The following is a 22941-nucleotide window of genomic DNA, read 5'->3' as shown; positions in this document are numbered from 1 at the left end:
TAGTGGACACAAGTGGAATCAGGGGACCCAGAGAGGAGGATGCTTCATTAATCAGAGTGTGAGGGTGGAGGCTTGGACCTGGAAATAGCAGGGAAAGTGTGGGAAAGTGGAAGGATTCTGGACAGTAGAGCTGAGGATTTCCTGATGGGTTAGGGTTAATATACATACATTTAACCCTAAATACATAATATTTAGATGTTAAATGTGCATTTAACATTACATATTTTTGTTGGTGATTTTCCATGTTGAACTCAAAGTTAAGACACTCCCAAGCAGACATTGTCGCAGAAGAGGATCTTGAGTCACCACACTAATGAATGTGTGTTTCACCCTGAATCGCCCCTGGGGAGGTGGAGGTTTGATGCGGAATTCGCTATCTTCTTTCAAGTCATAATTTCTGCCTGACTCCATCATCTCTCTGCAGCAAAGATGAAAATGGCAAATTCCCTACACATCCTTCTGCTTGACCTCCTTGTCTGCGTCATCTTGGTCCAGCTGCTTACCCCTTGTTCAGGTAGGGAACATTCTGCATTTGTGTTACTGAATCATACAATTACTTGTTATTGTCCAGTTAGAACCTGTGATAACTTCTTATACCTGGAAGTCCTGGAAGTCCCATCCCAAACTGAAGGTACACATGCCATTCAGACAAATTGTACTTCTATTAGGATCATGTTCCTCTCTAGGATTTTTGTACCTCACCCTCCCTGCATGAGATCCCTCCCTTACCCTCATGCCCCAACTCCCTCTGATGGAGCTTCTCCTTTTACCAACCAGCTCAGTTTGCTGTGGTTGGATCCTCTGGGCCCATCCTGGCCCTCATGGGTGAATATGCTGATCTGCCCTGTCATCTTTCCCCGAAGATGAGCGTGGAGATCATGGATCTGATGTGGGTGAGATCCAGCCTTAGGGAGGTAGTATACATGTATGCCAATGGGGAGGAAAGAGAAGAAGAACAGATGGCAGAGTATTGAGGCAGAACTTCGATTTTAAGAGACGACATCACTGAAGGGAAGGCCACTCTCCGAATTTATGACGTCAGAGCCTCTGACAGAGGGAGATACCAGTGTTATTTCCAAGATGAAAACTTCTCTGAAAATGCCATAATGGAGCTGAAGGTTGCAGGTGAGGCTCCTAGTTTTGTTCTGAACTGGTTACTCCTTGAGACCTGGGGGCAGAAGCAGAGTTCATGTTCCAAATCCACCTCAGAGCATCCTGGCTGGTCACTAGGAACTGCCTCCACTGCATTCCCTCGTTGTGTCTCTTGGGAAAGACACAGGTTTTCCTCCAGGAGGAATCCCTCCTGTACTCTATAGCATCAAGTAAAGAACTCTCTCAAGCTGGCTGCCAGGGTCTAAGCTGGGAAATAGCAGGTCGAAGATAGGAAGGATAAGAACATATCTCCTCAGTGATAGCACACAATTGTTTGGTTCAGTTGTGTTCAGATCACTTCTGTGGCCCCTCCAATTGTACACTGCTGTGGACCCTGGATGGCTGACCTGTAGGACAGCATCCATGCTGCCAATGTTCCCCAGCCAAAGGCCTCCAGGAACACACCTGGAGTTGACCAATTTGTGTGTATTACTTATTGCAGGGAGGAAGAACACATGCCATGTGGCAATCATGGGGTGTCTCAGTAAGAGAGTGTTAGAGAAGACTTGCTATAGAATTTGGACTTGTGTTAGGGGAGTTGGGGGAGGGTTTATGGAAGTGGGACTTTGCTCTGGACTGGGTTCTGTCAGGAAGGTGTTGGGTGTGATTCTATAGTTGGATGTCTTAATATGTCTTACCTAGGAGGAAGACTAGAATGAAGTTAAACCTGTAATAGTGAAAGGAAAAACAGTCACTCATAGCCAGGATAGGGAAATGTTTTGTATGATTGTGGTTTGGACAGTATTTGTGTTTTTCTCTCCATTCAAACACGATTGTTGAGTGGTCTCATTTTTGTCTTGACCCATCTTAGTGGCAAAGTGCCCTTGTCTGATGTTGGTGTTCCATGAAATTGCTTATGTTCAACAGGAGAAGGTGAGACCAGGCTGATGACCAGAAGTCAAGGGTTGCATTCCTCTTTCTCATGGCACTCTCTTGCCCTGTGGCTTCTGGTTGAGTTTAGTCAATGGGGAACTGCAGCAGAAGATGGAAGATACAGCAGAGGAGGTCTAGGAACTTTTCCTCCTGGCTTTCTCCATATAGGATGACCTCAAGCTGGCTGCATTCCTTTCCAGAAAATCACAGCTCCTCTTAAGAAAGCCCTTTCTATATGACTCTCTTAGGTCTTCAAAAGGGCTTCCACTCAGCCTCTCTTTGGGTTTAGGGGTGGGTGGTAACAACTCCACTGTTCCTCTCCCTGGGGTATTGTTCTGTTCCATGTAGTTTCCCCTCACCACAACCAGGCTTTTGAAAACAGCTCCTTAGTGAAACAGCCATTGAATTATATAATGTGAGTGTGCCATCTGATTCCTTCTGAGAGTTTCATCACTACAGGAGGCTCCAATAGCATTCAGGTACATTTTTGTTCCACAGCACTGTGTTCTGATTTTCACATTGAAATGAAGGGTTATGAGGCTGGAGAGATCCATCTGGAGTGCATGTCTACTGGCTGGTATCCCCAGCCCCAAATACAATGGAGAGATGCCAAGGGAGAGGATATGCCAGCTGTGGCAGCACCTTTGGATGCAGAGAGAGCTGGTCTGTATGCAGACGCAGCATCTGTCATAGTGAAAGGTAGCTCTGGGGAAGGGGAATCTTGTATCATCAGAAACTCCCTCCTCAGCAAGGAAAAGACAGCCAGGATTTCCATTGCAGGTCAGTACCCTGCTTTAGCCTCAGATATATTTTGTTGTGCTGTGGCTATTGAAAGAAGGAGGATGTGTAATTCTCTGTTGCTGACTTGGGTCTCTGTAGTGAATATAAGGCACAGAGCAGGGATCTGGAGCCTTCTTCCTACTCCAAGGATGTTTTTCTTTCCCCATAAAGTTGTTTATGTCATAAATACTTACTGAGTATTTCTTGTGTGCCAGAAACTGTGACAGGCATCAGGAATTGGGGGAAGATGGTAAAGATTAGACTCTTAACCAAAGACAAATGAAAAAATAGGAAAAAAATGTGTGACATATCTTAGAGAAAGAGTTAATCTCCTTAAAATGTAAAACAACCCAATAGAAAAATGAGGAAATGACATGAATTATAAGTTCACAGAAAACGAAATAAGACATGAGACGATCCAATCTCACCCAAGAGATGAATTTGTATTAAATGTTTTCTGCTTGTACAATTGGCACTAAAACAACACAAAACAAAACTGAAGTGGTACACCACCCGTTCTGATGGCAGGATTGTGGGGAGACAGTCACTTTTAGACTTCTGTTGGTATACTTTGGTATATTTTTAGTGTAAATTGGCGTAACTTCTGTTGAGGGCCATATAGCAGTATTTCTCCAAACTACTTATTTATTGATCCAAAATCTCTGTTCTGGGAATTTATCTGACAGATACACTTGCGTTTCTATGGAATGACTCCGGTAAAATGTAATTTCTTATAGCATTAATTATAACAGCAAAAAAGCTAGAAACTATGGAAATGTCCATTGATGGGGAACTTCTATGCAACGGAATATTGCACAGCTGGGAAAGAAAACACAGACATTCTCTTTGTACTAATATGGCAGAATCTCCAAGATGAACAGAAAAAGCCAGAAGCAGAGCAGTTTTTATAGAATGCTATGTTTGGTGAAAACAAGAAAAACATAAGAATATCTTTGTATTTTTAAAATTTAAAACACTTTCTTAGCACTCACTATGTGTCAGACTCTTTATAAGCATTAATTGAATCCTTTAACCTTATGAGTGAGATACTGTTATTACCCTACGTTATAAATTAGGACACCAATACAGAGCAGTTAAGTAATTAGTCCAATATCTCATTGCTAGTCAAATGGAGGAGACTGAATTTGAATGCAGGCCCTCCAGCTCAAAAGTTTATATTCCTAACCACCATATTAAGCTGACTAATGAGAAGATAATTAAGGTGGGAGGGAGGATTCAGTGGATGGGAGATTTGGATGACTTTTTATGTCTTTCTGATATTTGAACCAGGTAAATGTAAACTTTTTTTTTTTTTTTTGCTGATGAAGAGTTGCTCTGAGCTAACATCTGTTGCCAATCTTCCTCTTTTTGCTTGAGGACTATTCACCCTGAGTTGCTAGCTGTGCCAATCTTCCTCTGTTTTGTATGTGGTTCGCTACCACACCATGGCTGCTGATGAGTGGTGTAGGTCTGTGCCTGGGAACCAGACTTAGGCCACTGGTGCAAAGCTTGCCGAACTTAACCATTAGGCCATGGGCCAGCCCATAAATGTAACCTTCTAAAAAGTTAAACCAGAAAAAACATGATTCTGATGCTCGAGCAACTCATATTTAGATGTGAGAAGCAGACAGTTCAAGACAAGTAATGATATTATGTTACCTAAGAGTGTGCCGAAGTCTTACCCAAAGTTCAATGATACTTTAGAATGAGAAGGATTATTTAATGTCATGAAATAAGATCTGTAATTCCTGCCCTGAGAGTGAGAGGCTAAAGCTCCATTCCATTGCAGACCCCTTCTGGAGGACCTGGCCCTGGATCACAGCCTTGGTGGGGACACTGTCCATCTTGCTGCTGATTCTTACTGGGATGGGTTACTTCCTGTGGCGACAGCAGAAGGAGAAAGAGAGAGAGCAAGTGGAAGAAAAGGAAATAGATATCAGCCCAGGGAGGGAACCTAAGGCACTGGCGCAGGGGAAGGTGCCCCCAAAGACCTCAACCCCTCCCCATCCTGCACATCCACCCCTGCACTGGGTCATTTGTAAGGTTTATTTTCCAGAGGTACTTCCCGTTCCATCTCCGTATCAATAATTGGGTTTTTTTTGGCTTATTTTCCAGAGGACCTCCGGCATGAACTCAGTAAGTTATGACTCCCCTAGGGATCCATATATGTCTCCCTATCACTGGTTTAAGTGTGTTAATGACTCTTTACCTTTCTTCATTGTAGAGTGGAGAAAGATCCAGTACATGGCTCATGAGTAGCTCTGACATGTTCTCTGAATTTGCATCTAAGAATCTCTGCTGGTATACTTCCCAGTCTATTTCCTCACTCCTAACTCTGCCCAGGACTGAGAAATATCCTTGATCCCTTTACCAAGTGAGAGAAATAAGGATAGCTGATGGTGGGGGAAGCAAGGAAAGTCATGATTTTTAATGTGGAAAAGATCCTTCAATATCTCTCCATGAGGGGCCCATAGACTCTCCAGCCAGCAAAGCACAAAGGAATATCCAGGGATGTACTTGAAAGGAAAGGAGGAGGAGGGGGGTGGAACTCGCTAGATCAAGTGACTTTCCTATGCTGGGAACCTCACTAGTTGCTCTACATAATCTGTAGGCTGCCTAGAAGAAAAGAAAGAATGTAAGATTTAAAACAATGAGAAAATCATGAGGCTCGCCCCGTGGCCCAGTGGTTAAGTTCTTGCGCTCCACTTTGGTGGCCCAGAGTTTTGCCACTTCGGATCCTGGGTGTGGACAGGGCACCACTCATCAAGCCATGCTGAAGCAGCACCCCATATAGCTCAACCAGGGGCACCCACAACTGGAACATACAGCTGTGTACTAAGGGGGCTTGGGGAGAAGAAGAAGAAGAAAAATAAATAAATAAAACAATGAGAAAATCAGAGAAGAAGCAGAGAACAGTGTCTCAAAAACACAAGTGGTCACAGTGGCTCAGTAGTCATAGATTTATTAGAACTCCTTTTTAAAAAGTCTCAGCTGAAATTTCCTCATTAAGTTGCCCAATTCTTTTCAGAAGTAGGCAAGAGATAATACAGCTTGAGACATAGGGATTCTAGTACACTCACACATACAGGTATACACACCTATGCCAAGGAATGGGAGCATAGATACACATAGAATATATCTGCCGGGTCTCTAGGAAAGCACTTACATGGTGCCTGTGGTATCATCAGCATGGAATTGATGTTCTCAGACTTGATATTAAAGAGGAGAGGAGAGGAGAGAATGGAACAGGCAGAGGGAGATGGTAGGAAGTGTGGGACTAGTTGTCCAAAAGAAAGATTGGATGGGTGCAAAGGAAGAGAAAGGACATGACTCAGAAATGACACATTTCAGGTGACATCTCTAACTTTCTTCCATTTCAGGTGGAGGGAATTCTCAGGTCTATGCTGGTGAGTGACCCTAATGTCCTCTGAGTTTCCTGGCACATGTGTACTAAGCATTTAAACTGTATCTCTGCCATGCAACCCATTGGCATTCCCAGTAGGAATAATCAGATCTAGCCCAGATGCTCATTTTCTGTGGGGGACACCACCCCTGCTTTCCTGGAGCCTCAGAGAGGGTCTTCAAAGTACGACATCTGGGCATTTTCCGACATCCTTCACCCTGCTGGCACACATGCCCACACCCTAGAACAGCCTGGACATGTGGCCTGCAGCCCCAGAATGATGGAAGGAAGGAAGTTCACCATTTCTGAGATGTTAAATGTCTGATCTGGCATAGCTGCAGATGAAAGAAGCTGGACATTGGGAGACTGTGGAAAGGGCACAAGAAAAGGCTTAGTGAGGAGAATGAGCGGGAGCAAGAACAGAAGTAATGCCCTTCGCTTATCTGTGTCTCCTGCCTTTCAGAATGGCAGATGGCCCTCTACCAAGCTGGTGAGTGAATCACTGTATGCTCCCTAGGACAACAACCTGAGGGATCATATTCCCTTTTTCTTCTTCAACTCTTGAGATTCTGGGAAGAAAAGTCCCCATGAGTGGGAGAGTTTTGGGTGGATGACTTTAGGTTCTGGTCTCAAAAGCATGTCCATCTCCAGAGCCTTCCTGCTGACAGCCCAGAGAAGCAGGGAGGATTGCTCTCCTCAGCTCCGTAGATCTTCATGGGAAGGAAGAGGAATAAAGGGTAGACTGAGGGAAGGAGAGGCAGAGTGAACTAATACTGCAGGGAGAGTGAGGATGTGGAATGACCAAGGAGAAAGGCGGTGCACAAAGATCTGTGTTTTTCCCAAGATTCTTACACCACCTCCTGCTGCTGTGTGTTCTCAAGTTACTTAATGTTTCTGAACTCTAGTCTCCTCATTTTAAAATTATTTCCATAATCCCTATTATGTGAGGTTTGAGGCAAAGACTAAATGAGGTAATGTACATATACTGGTCAAAACCCACACAAGAGCTGACATGTTCAAACTGGGTGGTTGAAGGAGGTTTAGAAAAGGAACTCCTTACAAAGACAAGAGGCAGGGTAGGGAATGTGAAGTGCCCCAGGGCTCTCAATAGTGGGGAGAGGTCACCAACAATAAGCTTAAAGGAATAGAGAAAGTGAGAAATTACTGGAGCCCAGAGGAAACTGAGGCTCAAGGAGAGGGCTGCCTGAGAAGAGTCATGCCTTTGGGAGAGAATAACCATCTGACATTGACAGGAGAAAGTAAGGGAAATAAATACTTTTGGCATTGGCAAATGCCAATAAATCTCATTGGCAAACTCAGCAGGCAACCAGACACAAGGGAGCCAGTGATGTTGTCCATAGACAATAGATTCCTGGGTCCCAGAAGAAGGTAGAAAAAGGTAGGAGAGTGCATCTGGGAGCATAGAAAGCCCCCAACATATCCTCTAGCACAGAAAAGGCATGGAGCTACATTAACGTCAGGCACTTACTCCATGTCCAGCCCTGGGCTACATATAAAATGTGTTGTCTTTTTCTACCCTAAAGATTAGTGTTTTTATCCCCATTTTTCAGATAAGGTAATTGAGGCTCAAAGACATTATATAGCTTGGGTCTATGGAAAAAGAGACTTCAGAAAATGAAAAGTCATTCAGCTCAGGAGTTTCAGAGCAAAGATTGAAATTTAAATCTATGTGACTATAAACCACACGTGCACAGAGTCATTTTGGGGAGGGAAATAGGAAAAAGATGGAAGGAAGGAGCCAGCTTGAGATGTTGGGTTATATAGACCATGACCCTGATAACTCTTCTCCACTGAACACAAGACCCCTGGGCCTTTCTTTCGGTATGGCTGAGAGGGTCACATTCAGGGCAGGCTGGGGACACCAGGCTCTGGACTTGGACCTTCTCAGCCAGACCTATGTCTTAAAGGCTGAGGCTCTGAGGTCTAGGAAAAAATGGCTGACCCCATGGCCTACCCCAAACTTTTTGCAGCAGATGTGATTCTGGATTGGAACACAGCACACCCCAACCTCTTTGTTTCTGAGGACCAGAGGTGCCTGCAGTGGACAAGTATACCACACTTTCTGCCATACAGTTTTTGGAGATTTGAGGGGAATCACTGTGTGCTTGGCTTCAACAGCTTCAGGTCAGGGAGACATTTCTGGGAGGTGGAGGTGGGGCACAGGGAAGAATGGTGTGTTGGGATATGTAGGAAGAACGTGGAGAGAGAATTTAGGGTTAATATGTCACCAGAGAATGGATTCTGGACTATTAGCCTATCTAATAGGAAAGACTATCAGGCTCTCACTGACCCCAGGACACACTTGATAATTGACAACCCTCCTCAAAGAGTGGGGGTTTTCCTGGACTATGAGACTGGTGAGGTCTCTTTATACAATGCCGTGGATGGATCTCATATCTACACGTTCCTGCACACCTCCTTCTCTGAGCCTGTGTACCCAGTTTTCAGACTGATGTCATGGGATCCCACTGCCTTGACCATATTTCCAGTGTGGTCGTGAAAGCAGAGTTCCCTTGTTACTGCCCTAGTGTCTGACTATTCCCTGGAGACCCCACTGACCCCAGGCTCAGCTGACAGGAATAGGGACCCTGAGGCTGAGGTAACATCCCTGCTTCCCCCTGCTCAGCCTAGAGCTGAGAGCCCTCTCCTTAACAGCAACACATCACAACAATAAAATACTGACTAAATGCAAACACTGTGTGGAGCACTTCACTAATACTAATTCCATTATTTCACATGACAGTTGAGTGTGGTACCACATTATTGTCTCCTTTCTATAGATAAGGAAACAGGGGATATGTAAAAAAGTGAATTAACTTTCCACAGGTGACTCAGCAAGTGAATGACAGTTGGGATTTAAACAATAATGACTGACATTTATAGATAAATTAAAATGTTCTGAATGCTGTGCTAAATGCTTTAAGTGAGTTTCACTCATTTACTCCTCACAACTACCCCATGAGGTAGTCTCCTTTCGAGAATGTGGCAACTGAAGAAGGGGGCCAAGTACTTATATAATTCATACAGAAACTTGTGCTGTTGGGCCCCTGTCCCATCCATTCCAGCTAACCTGTTCTTCTTTTCCAGCCCCATTGTCACATATGCAGCCTTGAGTTACCTTTTCCAGAACATCCTCTGTAAGTATCTCTATAGGTGACTATGGAAGTCACACCCCACTTGTTTCCCTCAAGGTCAATTGTCAGAGCCATAGGTTCAGCACTTCATTGGATTGACTGCAGCGTGATGTTGTCCAGAGAGTGAATTCACAGGGACAGCATCATACATGATGTGAAGGGACTAGAGGCCAAACTCTTCACTAACAATGGGCACATGTGTACCTGCTCTGCCAAAATGAGGTGTTATCATGGAACCAGAACCAATCCTCCTACTTTGGAGGTCTCTAGGAAGCCTAACTTAACACCTAAAGATTGTCTGTGTAATAGGAATTTGGGAGGAAGGAAGCTAGATGAACTTTAGTGGTATTTTTATCACACTGTAGAATCCATCTCCAAGAAAGGGATATTTCTACCACCGATTGTTCATTGCTGTTGAGGGATATTCCTTTCAACTGATGGATACTGAGGAAAGGCTACTCTACATTATCATCATTGTTATTGTTCACCTCTATATCCCCTCTACCCAGCATGTGGTAGTCAAGTTACATTTCTTAAGTAAATTTGTTAATAATCACTCTTCAACTGAGTGTTTTCTAGATTTTAAGCCACCACAGTTTATTTACCACAGTTTCACAGTTTAGTCCATGGAAGCAATTTCACAAAATCCTCATTGTACTAGCTTTCTTTTCTTCTATAATAAATTACCATAAATTTTAGGACATAAAACAACATAAATTAATTATCTCACATTTTTGTAGGTCAGAAGTCCAACATGGGCTAAAATCAAGGTTCCTGCAGGCTGTGTTCCTTTCTGGAGGCCCTGGGATTCTTGGAAGAATCTGTGTACTTGCTCCTTCAGATTGTTGGCAGAAGTGAGTTTCTTACAGCTGTAAGAATTAGCTTCTTAGAACAAAGGTCCCTAAGCTTCTAAGAACTCAGGGTCCCTATTCCTGTCTAATAAGTGGCCCCACTGATGCTGACATGGACTGGGTGTGGGATGGACATCTGACCCAGACTAGGAAGTCTATTCCTATTCCTGTAAGACTATAAGGTTGCCATTCCTTGCTGCCTGTCAGCTCAGAGCTATTCTCAGCTTCTAGAGACTGCCACCTTCCTTGACTTGCAGCCCTCTTCCTCCATCCTCAAAGGAGCAATAGCAGCTCGAGTCCCTCTCAATTTTTGACTCTCTCCTGTTCTTCCACTGAATCTCTTTGACACCGTTGCCTGCTTACACTCTTAAAAACTCATGTGATTAGGCACCAGCCTGGTGGCATAGTGGTTAAGTTCCTGCACTCCACTTCAGCAGCCTGGGTTTCACAGGTTCACATCTCAGGCGTGGACCTAGCACCACTCCTCATGCTATGCTGTGGAGGTGTCCCACATAAAATAAAGGAAGATTGGCACAGGTGGCAGCTCAGCAACACTCTCCCTCAAGCAAAAAGAGGAAGATTAACAACAGATGTTAGCTCAGGGCCAATCTTCCTCACACACACACACACACACACACACACAGAAACAAAAACCTCATGTGATTAGATCAAGTCCACCCAGATAATCCAGGATGCTTTTCCTAAGAATCCAGAATACTCCCCTTACTTTAAGGTCCAAAACCTTAATTCCATCTGTAAGGTTCCTTTTGCCATGTAAAGAATCATATTCCCAGCTTGCAGAGATGATGGTGTGGACTCTTTAGCTTACTACACTTATCATAATCACAGCATCACTTCGTAGGAGGAAGAATTCTTCATACTGGTAGGCCCCTGTATAGACTAGGGGCCTCCATGATTAGAGATTCTTGTGAATTTTTGGAAATTTTATCTGTACCCCTTTATTCACTTGATGGAGCCAAGTATCGATGTCAGAGTGCACCTGTCCAGAAAATATAATTCCCACCATTGGATACAATGTGTGGAGAAATTTCTACCTAATCCCATCTCTTAGTTTGGGCTCCCCAAAAGCTGACTGTGATTCAAGGACTTGGATTCAGGAAGTCTATTTGGGAAGAGATTCCAGAAAACCCAAGTTCAGAAATAAATAAAAAGGGAAAAGCTAACTAAGTGGAAAATGGCTTAAAGGTACTTTAATTAACTGGTTATTAAGTGGGTAACTGGGCTTAGTGCCACCCAGGACACTCTGAGAAACCACGTGAAATTGTGGGCTATACCCCAAAATCTTCCTAGCAGTGATGGCAAGCCTGGGCCATTCTTCCACAACTCATATCCTCCTTTGGTTGAACGTTGCACCTGGGGAAAAGTTAACTACCCTGCACTTCCAGATTAGGCTGTGTATATGCAAAGGAGCAAGCATCAGCGGTGTTGGAGAAAGCTCTCAGGTGGAGAAGAAGAAAGGCAAGCACCTGGGGAATTGCTATCTTACAGGAAACTCTCTTCTTGAGGTAGACCATGGGACTAGGAGATTGGGTATCATCAGCATTTGTTTATAAGGCTCTGCTTCTGACAGTACAGTGAACGCCTGTGAAGACCTGTCTGCCCTCCTTCCAACCCCATCCATTTGGCAGTGGTGGCTTCCTGTCTTCCAATACATGTCCATATAAGTGGCCCCACTGATGCTGACATGGACTGGGTGTGGGATGGACATCTGACCCAGACTAGACCAGAGGGAATACTTTGCATATTTTGAATGAATGGCTCAATGATATGTAGCCAGTGATATCTGGCTAGTAGCAGGTATGCATGGGAGCTGGAGGAAGGCATTTTACATTCATACCATGGTCTAGAGAAGCAAAAGAACTGTGATGTTCAGAGATATTAAACCGAAGCAGATATGCAGAGAGAAATGTTCACGATGGAGCGAGTTTAGGCAACTTTCCCATCATTGTTTCCAATGCCTATGGGGGCCCCGTTTTCTTGGTGCTGCGTGTTCTGTGAAATTTGTACTTTTATAACAAAGTAAATGTACTGTTTACTATTGCTGCAGCCCTGAAAATTCACAACTTAACACAACCCTTTTACTATGCTCATTGATTCCATGAGTAACAGTAATTTGAATTTGACCAGGACAGAGTGAGAATGTCTTTCGTGAGCCAAGGTGTCTTGGCACCACCTGGAAGGAATCCACAGCTGGAGGTGCTTCAAAGGAAGGAAAACACCCTCTAGGTTCATCCCTCTCATGACAGAGAACGATTAGGTCAGGTTGTCATGATCTGAAGTGGCACACACTGGTTGGACCTGGTTTCCTGCTGAGCTACCTTATGGACAATGGGTCCTCCTCATTCTCAGAACACATGTGTTTCCCTCTGGCTCAGGTCAGCTACCACAGGGGTTGAGGCCTGGCTTCACCAGATGTTTCTGACACAACCTTCCCCAGAACCCCTGGGCCTTATTTTCTTCAGAGAGAGCCTGTATGAAGGCCAGGCTGTTAGACTCTTACAGCTCTCTCTTCTGTCCCTTCCAAGAGCATCCTAGTCTTGTAAGGATACTGTGGATTAACACACAATGCTAATGCATTAATTGCACAGTTTTGAAATGAATCAGAAAGGAATTGGAGGCCTCCAGGGGAAGCATTTAGGTTCTTGATGGTAATGTAAAGTAATGTGTCTCAGGAAGATTATTCTAGAAGAAATGTATACAAAGGCCTGATTGAGGTGTGTGGAGCAAGGGAGGGGAGCATTGTGTGGGTGTAGGGGGTGTTGGACTCAATAGCTCTATTAGCACGGAATGAAGCCCAACTAGAAAGTCTTTCTTTGCCACCATCTTCCTGCCCCACTAGAATGCCACCTCCCTGAGAGAAAAGGGTTTTCCTCTCAGTATCCTCAGCATCTCTCCCTCAATGGTTTTTGACTGAATGACAAGGTCTACAGTCTACTGCTGCAGCTGCTGTCTTCCTTCCTTCTCTACCCCTTCAGTCCTTCCTTGTGTTCCCCCTTATCTCTCTACTGCCCCACCAGCAGAACAACTTGAACAAGATCCCTCTGGCTTTGGAAAGCAGGTCGTTTATGTTTACCTCACCACCTCCCTACTCCCCAACACAACCACTGAAACATAAACACTTCTACACATATAGGCCCCTCCCCCTGGTTAGCAGCAATGCCACAATCCACAGGGAATCTCAAGGTTTTGCAAAAAAAATAAAAATAAAAAGCATCTGCCTTCTGAAAACAGAAAAAGGAAATATTAAACCAGATCATCTCAAAAGACTATTCTCAGCTCTGGGATTTTAATTCCTAAAGGGTTTCTGTGTATTTTACCTGGTAACTGGTGGAGAGTAGGCTCAGGGATACTATTGGCTGATGGATCCACTGTTGGCCAATCTTGAGCTGTAAACCATGCACTGGAGATCTTGGGACTTTGTGGTCATAGAATGGACTGAGTCGCAGGTCCCACAGCCCCACACTGAAATTAATGGGAGAGGAAGAAAATTTTTTTCTCTGCTTCTGAGTCCTTTTATTCTCTGCTTGTGACTGTGCCCATGAGTGAGTTAGAGAGAAGAGGGTTAAGTGGAAAATCATCATCTGAGCATCAGAGAAGAAAAGAAACACAAGAAGTTAGTTCTAGAAGCTACAAAAGAGAGGGGAAGCTCTACAGCTCTGAGGTGTGGGTGTGGCCTTAAGCTGAGGAAAAGAACCTGGTGGTGGGAAAGGTGGGGTCCTCATGAGAGGGGAAGCTTCCTAGTGGGGAAGCTCTCCAGGACTGGCTTTACCTCTCATTGCACAGTGTAATTTGTGATTTGCAGGGAAGAGGAAAACACAGGAGGAAGAGAGGGTATGGAAGCATGTGAAGTGACAACTGAAGAAACTCAACTCTGACCAGAGAAGTGAGCGCAGGAGGACAGAAAACTGCCTCCCTCATCCTTGTATGGTTGGCTTATTCCATGGAATGTTTAATGAATCAATCTATTGGGAGATACCGGTAGAGGTAGGGGGCTGCCCAAGACAGAAGTCGGGGCGCTGATAATCCCAACACAGGTCACAGGAAAGTTTGACCTAGATGGGAACTGTGTATCAAGTCTCCTTGGATGATTTCTCCACCTCTGTGCCCCTAGGTCTCTGGTTCCTGTCCCTCCTGGGTGACTCATCTTTGGTGCATATGGAGCCAGTTGCTTCCCTGCATTTCTCCCTACCAGGTTCCCTTCTCTTCTTCCACGTCCTCAGCTTGTTTACACTGGCCTCAGGTAGGGTCCATGCCACCAGCTCCTATCTGCTTCTCAGACAGGAAAAACAACACTTCAGTCTGCAAAATACTTCAGTCTGAAGAAGTACTGCAGTTGTGTTCACTCATCCTTTCCTTCTGCACATGCTCATTGAATTCGTACCAGTGTGGTCCCATGGAAATACAATGAGAGCCACAAAGGCAAGCTGTATGCACAATTTTAAATTTTTTGTAGCTGTAATTAAAAAAGTAAAAAAGAGACAGATGAAATAAATTTTAATAATGTATTTTGTTCAACCTAAAATAACCAAAATATTGTTAGTAAATTTCAATTAGTGTAAAATATTAACAGAGATATTTAATATATTTTTTTAATTTTCAAAATAGTGTGTGTGTATTTTCCATCTATAGCACATTGCCATTGGAACCAGCTAGTGGCTACCATATTGGACAGCTCAAGTTTATACTCCACTCCAGGCTCTGTGCTAGATTGGGGAATGGAAGAAAACCTCTGTAAGCACAGGGTCAGTAGGTGGTGGTCAGTGTCTGCTTCTCAATGTTGTATTCAGGAAGCATTAGCAGCCTCAGTAGACACTCCTCCTAGGTATCTATTGCTGCTGACCAGCCACAGCAGCTGGCCCTCAGAATCCTCAGCCCAGGAAGCCCCTATGGCCTTAGAAAGAATATATTTGAAAGAATATATTAGAAATAGAGACAGAATCTGTCTGTGCCCTGGAATATGCACGTCCTTTCCTGCCTTAGATATGTGGTGGCTGGGGACCCTGTCTGATTTTACCCCTTTATTGAACAGACCAGTTTACTGTCGTGGGGCCAGCTGATCCAATCGTGGCCATGGTGGGAGGAAACAGCATGTTATACTGCCACCTGTCACCTGAGAAAAGTGCTCAGGACATGGAGGTGAGGTAGTTCAGGTCTCAGTTCTCCCCTGCAGTGCCTGTGTATAAGGGCGGGTGAGAGAGAACAGAGGAGCAGATGGAGGAGCCCCAAGAAAGAAAAGCTTTTGTGAAGGAAGAGATCAGCAAGGGGAGTGTGGTGCTGATTATCCACAACATAACAGCCCACGAAAACATCATCTACCACTGTTACTTCCAAGAAAGCACAGCCTATGATGAGGTCACCATGCACCTGATGGTTACAGGTGTGTCCTTTCATTTTGATCCTTGTTTTTTCACTGTGTGACTCTTGGGGAAACTTTCTCTCCTAACCCCAGGCCCATGGCAGACCAGCAGATATTTGCCTGGAGTCCCCTTTACACAGGAAGGGTGGCTTCCTCCTGCCCAAGGGCCAAATGAATGGGTTTGCCCTGCTAAGCTGTGGGCATCAAACCTTGAGAAGCACACATAGAACTCAGCTGTAGCCTTGAACAGGGAGAATGTTGAATCCCTACAGGTTATTCTTCTGTTTACATCTTAGAGATCTCTGAGGGTCTTCCTCAGTAACAGGTTTAAGAATGAGACATTTTTATTGTGAAAAATAATGCATAGAGAAAAACTCACAACACATAAATGTATAGATTACAGAATTCTTATGAACTGTAATCCACATAACCACTACTCATATCAGCAAGTAGAACACTGGCTATTCCTCACCCATCTTAGATTGCTAGGGTCATGGTCTTGAGGTTAAAAAGTTTCTTAAGATTCTGCCAGCCTGGCAGAATCTGTCCTTATCACAGTAACCTAATGTTTCAGGAAACCAAGGCTACTCAGAAGCCCTCCCAGGGCTGAAAGTGAAATTCTAAACCCGGCTCTTTAGGTCAGAGTGGACAGATCTACACAGAAGTGAGAACATTAAAATCTCTAGCTGAATGAATCAACCAACAAACATTTATTAGGAGGCAGAAGCTTGGTACTGTGATTAGGTCTGCATGTAGAGTGCAAAGAAAATTGCAAAGTAATCCTTTCTCTTTAGAGATCTCGCAATTTAATTTGAATATTGGTCTCCTAATGTCGTCCAAAGTCAAGGTTTTCTTCCCTCCCTTCTTCCTATCTTCCTCCTTCCTTCCTCTGTCCCTCCCGCCTTTCCTTCCTTCCTTCCTCCCTTCACAGAACTGGTGCAGAAATGCATGGAATATGCATAATCAGTTTCTCTAGGTGCTGGACCCTTGCTCTCTGCCCCCTTCCCTTGGTTATCACCATTAAGAGCTCATCTTCTAAGACACTTTGACTAAGACACCGTTGCCTTTGATGTGAGCAGTGGTTTCTCTCTTCAAGCCTGTGTCTTAAGCCCCTCATTGAAACAAATGGCCATGAAAATGGGTGCATCCTGCTGGAGTTCACATGTGTAGGATGGTACCCAGAGCCCAGAGCAATTTGGAGGTACTCCTATGGTGAGATCATGCCCACCATGGAGGAGGCTTACACTGTAGACACAGACAGCCTCTTCATAGTCACCATGGCTGTGATCATCAGGGACCGCTCTGTGAGGAATGTGTCCTGCTCCATCAATACCACCCTGCTTGGCTAGGAGAAGGAAACTGTGATTTTCATTCTAGGTTAGTTCCCTGCCCTCTGCAGGCTCATTGCAGGGAGGCAGGATGCTCACCAGCCAGATTTGAGGCTGAAGAGGAGATGGGGAGGTAGGGGCTTGGAGTGGAAGAGTCCTGGGCCCTGAAGGGCTGGAGGCTGCAGCTCAGCTGAGGCCTCTCCCCTTGTCAGAAGGGGAAAATCAAACAGTCTCAAAACACATGAGTAGAAGCCTCTTCTCTGAGGGTAAATCTGATGGTTTTTCCCTGTTGTGGTCTTTATCCTGCAGCAATTTTTAAACATTTAGAACAATCATGAAACATGGAGAATGGTCTGGGCGGTTGTCTGTCTACATCCAGAGGTGCTGCCTGCTGAAGCCTCCTTTCTTGCCCATGGGGTTTCCCAAAGGACAGAGCAGGGAAATTCTCTATCTATAGAGATTCATTCAACAAATACTTAACAAGCATCACATATGTTCCAGGTACTGTTCTAGAAACCAACAGTAAATCACTGAAAAACATACATGAAGATCCCTGCCCTCACATGGCTCACATTTTAGGGTATCAGAGGGTGATAAATGAAGTAATTAAATCAGGAGTGAAATCATTAACAAACTTTGGATTATATCAGATGGTGATAAGTACTGTAGAAAGAGCTAATCAATGTAGGAGATAGGGAGTGCCAGAGGAGAGTTGTAATTATAGATAGGATGGTCAGGGAAGGCTTCATGGGAAAGATGAAAGTTGGGTAAGTCAGGAAGGAGCCATGCAGATATTTAAAGACCAAGCAAGCCAGGTAGCAGGAACAACATATGCAAGGGGCCTGAGGCAGGAACATGTCTGGCAGCTTCAAGGAACCCCAAGAGGCAGGTATGTCTGGAATGAATTGAGTTCAGTGAGATTTGGAGGAGATGAAATCAGAGAGGCAATAGGTCCAGATCACATGGGGCAATGTAGGCTACAGACGGACTTTGGTTTTAGTCTGAGTGGGATAGGAAACATTGCAGGGTTCTGAGCAAAGAAATAACATGATCTCACTTAGGCTGCTGGGCTGAGGATAGATTGCAGAGGGTGCGGGCAGAAGCAGGGAGGGGGGCATTCCAGGAAAGAAGGAATGGTGGCTTGTCCCAGGGTTGTGGCCCTGGTGATCCAGCATGGCTGGTTAGCTTTTTTTCACCTGGTCCTTCTCTTGGTGACTCCAGCTATTTCTGCTTTTTGTCTCCTGAGCCCCCGGTCCTAGAAATCACTGTGGGGTGATTCTTTCTCTATCTGGGGTTTCTGAGAAAGAAGCCAACAGAGCAAGGGCCTGGGGGAGCTCTTAAGATATGAGTCCTGAAGGGAGCTGTTGTCCCAGATCTACTTTTTCTCACTAAATAGGACTTTTCTGGCTCCCTATTCTGAATGCTTTATTCCCAGCACATCTCCCTCGATGGTGCCCCTGGCTGTCATCCTGCGTACTCTACTCCTTGTCATCGTTGGGAGCACCTGTCTTGTGAACAAATTCCACCGGGAAAAAGAGATTCTCCAGGGGAAAAAGAAATTGAAAATGAAGAGAAAGAAATTGCATGTAAGAAACTGTGGAAAGAACACATGGAAAAAGAGAAAGAACGTCACCTTAAAGGTAAAAGAATAAGTTTATTGTCATATCAAAAGACGAGGTTCTTGTCATCATCAAAAGAGCAGTTCACTTCCACACAAAGGACATAGCTCTGACAGCTAACAGCCTGGGAAACAGAGAAAGGATGTGACTAGAGGTAGCAGCAAGGGCTTGGAACTCTCATGTCCTAGGATTTAATCTTCAGAGCTCACTTGCTTCCATTCTGCAAGTATTGCATCCATTCACCTGGATACGTGGAGTGGAGCACTATATTGTTGAACTGAAGCAGAGATAAATCAGCGCCTCTAAGATCCAGCCACCTGATCATCTATTATTTCTGTTATCTTGACAATTCCCTGGCCAGAGGGGAGGGGAGATGGTAGTGTTTATAGAAAGAGCTAGTCCATCATTTAATACAAACACAAATTCTCTTAATTCTTCTATGGAGGACCTTCATTTGTTTCTGTTTATATTTTACAGAGCAACATCAAGAGGAATTATGTAAGGTTAGCATTTCCTGAACTATCCCAGGCACAATTTGTCTTGTGCTTGGATAGCCATTATCTCCTGAAGCTCACCTCTCTTCTGTCTGTCCCACTGAAGGATGGAGAAGAACCCTCTCACAAGCTGGAGAGCACCTCTGGCATTCCCTCAGTTCCTGAGCTTCCTCCCCACTAGCCAGCCTACAGGGCACATTAGAGGAGATGAACAACGTAGCCAACACTGCCTGGGAGAGCAGAGGGCTGGGGTGGGTCCACTGTCAGTATCTGAGCCAATGCTCTATCCCAGCTATTCTGTCAATGAATCCCCACAACTCTCAAGCAGCTCTACAGCTTAGTTCCCACATTCCCTTCTTTATTAGAATAATTTAATCCATGATTACAGAAGTCTACCAGACATAGTGGACCTCCACAAAGGTTTCACTGTAGTAGTTGTTGCTCTGTGGATCCTGGATTAACATGAAAGAAGACAATACTGACTTAGCTTTTTATAACCTGAAGACTGTATAGACTGCGCAGCTGAAGAGCCACGTGTGGGAAGGCAATAAGCTTCCCCAAGTCTGTATTGGGGCTGCATAGATAGATGCCAGAAATGCCTCCTGCTCCAAGAGAACACTGATGCTCTGTGTGTATCCTGTGAGGGGAGGGGAGGTGGGCAAGTGGGAGAGCAGGGGATACAACTGTCTGGTCCTAATGACCACTTCGCATTCTGTGATTTTTCACCTTCTGCTCAAAAGCACCTAAGAATCCAGGCTTCACCAGATACCATGCCACTAGGACCTTTCCTCTTTGCTCTTTGAATTTCAAAATTGTCCCAGCCACACATATCAACTTGGAGAAAGGTGAAAGTCATTTTAACACAATGGAAATGTAGATTGAGTAAGTAATAATAACTGCAAATGGGAAAGTCTGCAGAATGTCAGGGTCTGAAGCTTTCCCTGTATCCAGAGAGGTCATAACTTCAGACTCAGACCCATGTTGTTAAAGAAAACTGGATGGAAATAGTTCCCCCTACCTTTTGTTTTATATACCTCTCAGGCAGCAGGTATCTTTTGGGAACATTATCCTCCTTTTTTACCCTTTGAAGGGCCCTTGTTAGTCATTTAAATCAGTTGTCATCTGGTTAAACTGGTGGAACACAGAGGACAAATGAAGGGGCCCTTTACCATCCAGGAACCTGTGTAGGGAGAAATCGGCCTTAATTGCTTCACTAGGAGAGGGATAGGGCCTCTTTGCTGGTTTAAGACAAGTGGGGAAGTTTCTAACTATAGAGAGTCCCAAAGATCAAATGTCTTCAACAGAAAATGGGGCAGATCTGAGAATGTTGAGAAAAAGTAGGAACCATTAATTTCAACTCATTTCCTAAACTTTCTACATCTCCTGGAGCCCTGTTTTCCTCTACCTGAGGCAAAGCTCTTGTCATTCAAGAGACAGAGGTACAGCCTCAGTCATTCTCAGTCTGGGAGCTGCCTAGGACCTGGGGTCAAGGGGTCTTCATGGAAAAGGCTGCCACATGGGCGATCTCCAACCATCTTTCTGGGACCTCTATGGGGACCAGGAATCACACAATCTCCTGAGCCCCCAGGCCTAACCTGAATCTTCCTCTGCAGCTGATGTGGTCCTGGACCCAGACACCACTCACCTGAGCTCTTCCTGTCAGAGGACCGGAGAGGCACAACACAGGGCCCTCTAGGCAAAGCGTGCCTGACAACCCAGAGATTCAACCATTGTCCTTGTATCCTTGATCTGAAGCTCTCCCTATCAGGGAGACATTACTTGGAGTTGGAGTTAAAAAATGTGATGTTGTGGGCTGTAGGGTTTTGTAGAGACTGTGTTGAGAAGAAAGGGAAGGCCCTACTGATTCCTCAGAATGGCCTCTGGACCTTGAAGATGTTTGAAAACCACTACTGAGCCCTGTACTCTCCTGAGGACATTCTCCTCCTGACAGAGTGCCCTAGCCAGGTGAGCGTCTTCCTGGACTATGAAGCTGGAGATATCTCCTTCTATAATATGAGGGACAGATTGTACATCTACATGTGTCCCTGTTAGTCCTTCTCTAGGCCCCTGAGGCCCTTTTTCAGGCTTGAGTCTGATGACATCCCCCTCTTCATCTGCCCAGGGATCATAGGGGCCCAAGAGATCATGGTTATTGAGGGTGGCCTGATCATTCACAGGGCAGGGACCCACCGCAGCCACCAGGACCAATTCCTTCATCTCAAGCCAAGTAGTTAAGCCCTGGCCATCTCTACTACCACAGCACATCTTCAGGTGGAGGAAATAGGCTCTTCTTCCCTCTAGTCACACAAGAGAACCTCCTCCAGAGGCCCCGTTGACACCCTTTTCCGGCCCCAACCCTATCTCTCCCTGGCTGTTGCTTTGGTAACTCATTTGCTTATGAACATGTGGCAGGTCCTAGTATCAGGAAACTTGTGCTGCCACATGGCTCCTAACTAAGAAGAAAGTGTGAGAAAGTGACAGGTAGAAAACTTGCTACTTTACCATCAGATTGACATATTCAGCCTGATCTTTGAGTTGACATCAGACACTGTGAACTCGGGGTGAGGAGAACAGGATGCACAAGGATATAAGAGGGGAGGTGGAAACCATGAATGGAGGTCAGAGATAGAGGAAGCAGGACCAGAGAGGTGGGAGGGGGGCAAGGCTATGGGCATGGTTTCCAACCTTACTGCTAAGGGGTGCCAGGAGCTGATGGTCCATTTCCAACCCACCCCCAAGATTTCCAGGCCGTACAGGAAAGCTCCCTAGGTCTAGAACTAGGATGAAGAAGAATGAAGGATGAGGACACATCTGGATCTAGCCTTGTTCCTGTGTTGCTGCAATAAACAAGTAGTCAGTACTCAGTTACTGAGTATGGACTAAGATTTAAGGTCCCAGCTGAGCAGGTGAATACTGGACAAAGTGGATCACAAGGTTCAGGTTCAGTGGGAAGAACAGTAGTTTCCAGATTTTTGTCCTCTAGACCCTTAAAAATTATAGAAGACTTCAAAGAGTTTTTGCTTATGTGGGGTATATCTGTCAATATTTATGACATTAGAGATTAAAACTTAAACTGTGGTGTGGTTGATGCCTGTTGTGCCTGTTGTGTGGTAGGTACATGCTGTGTCTGTTGTGCAGTGGGTTCCTGGAGCAGGAGTAAGTGTGCAGGAGGGAGACCAATTAGGAAACAATTGCAGTCATCTCTGCAACAGATGATGATGCAGGTTTGGACCATAATATTAACCATAGAGTTGCAAAATGTATTGGTTCGAGACTTATTTGGAGATAGGACTTGCTCATGGATTAGATGCTATTGGAGAGGAGGATAGAAGCAAAGATGACGTTAAGGTTTTGACTGAGCATCTGTGTGGATGGTAAGAGACTAGGATAAAACTATTTCACCTGTGTTTCCTTTGGTGGTGGGATCATATATGCTGTATGCACTTGTGTGCATGTGTGATTATTTCTGGTTTTCTGTGATTAGCACAGGATATTTTTGTGGTCAGAGCTCTCTCCTGTGCTGGATAGGCTCACTGCCCCAGTTCTCCTGTTATCAGCCATGAGTCTTTGCAGTTCACGCCTCCTTAACTTTGGGCTTGGCCATTGGAATGTCAGTGAAATAGAGGCTCTAATCATGCTTGCCTGCTTTGGCTTGGTTCCTTTGCTTCTGTCATCTGCCAGGACAGGCAGAAGCACATGTCTTGTACCTCCTTGTCTCAGAATAAAGAGACCTCTGGAGTTGACAGGAACCCAACCTCTCCTGGAATCCAATCTAGTCAGCCAAGACCAGGTGAACCCACCCCAGTCCAGCTGCACTCCAGTCACCCTGCAGACTCATGAAGGAGAAAAATGTGTTGATATAATTTCCTGAGATGTTTGGTGTTCGTTCTGAAGCATGATTGGAATAGA

General features: G+C 44.9%; 2 protein-coding genes and 2 pseudogenes across 6 annotated transcripts in view; 2 read left to right on the top strand and 2 right to left on the bottom strand.

The window, feature by feature from the left end:
* Window positions 1-8922, top strand: part of LOC103545518 (butyrophilin subfamily 3 member A2-like) — a 33566-nt gene extending 24644 nt beyond the window's left edge. For 2 of the 4 annotated variants that reach the window (XM_070585288.1, XM_070585290.1), the window contains exons 2-5: window positions 425-514; window positions 778-889; window positions 995-1125; window positions 4595-8922. In XM_070585288.1, the coding sequence (XP_070441389.1) occupies window positions 425-514; window positions 778-889; window positions 995-1125; window positions 4595-4893 (632 nt within the window). In that variant the 3' untranslated portion in view covers window positions 4894-8922. Of the gene's footprint in view, window positions 1-424; window positions 1126-1963; window positions 1977-4594 lie in introns of those variants that run through there. The other 2 variants (XM_070585287.1, XR_011529940.1) reach the window with 2 other exon arrangements.
* The window catches only part of LOC103541911 (butyrophilin subfamily 3 member A2-like), a 264550-nt gene that overhangs the window by 82805 nt on the left and 158804 nt on the right, over window positions 1-22941 (bottom strand). The window lies entirely within an intron of this gene.
* The window catches only part of LOC139077402 (butyrophilin subfamily 3 member A2-like), a 187370-nt pseudogene that overhangs the window by 33235 nt on the left and 131194 nt on the right, over window positions 1-22941 (bottom strand).
* Window positions 15447-21084, top strand: LOC103566961 (butyrophilin subfamily 2 member A2-like; annotated as a pseudogene).

The sequence above is a fragment of the Equus przewalskii genome, chromosome 19 (genome assembly GCF_037783145.1).
Source record: "Equus przewalskii isolate Varuska chromosome 19, EquPr2, whole genome shotgun sequence".
NCBI classification, from domain to species: domain Eukaryota; kingdom Metazoa; phylum Chordata; class Mammalia; order Perissodactyla; family Equidae; genus Equus; species Equus przewalskii.
This window is presented reverse-complemented; position numbering and strand designations above follow the sequence as displayed.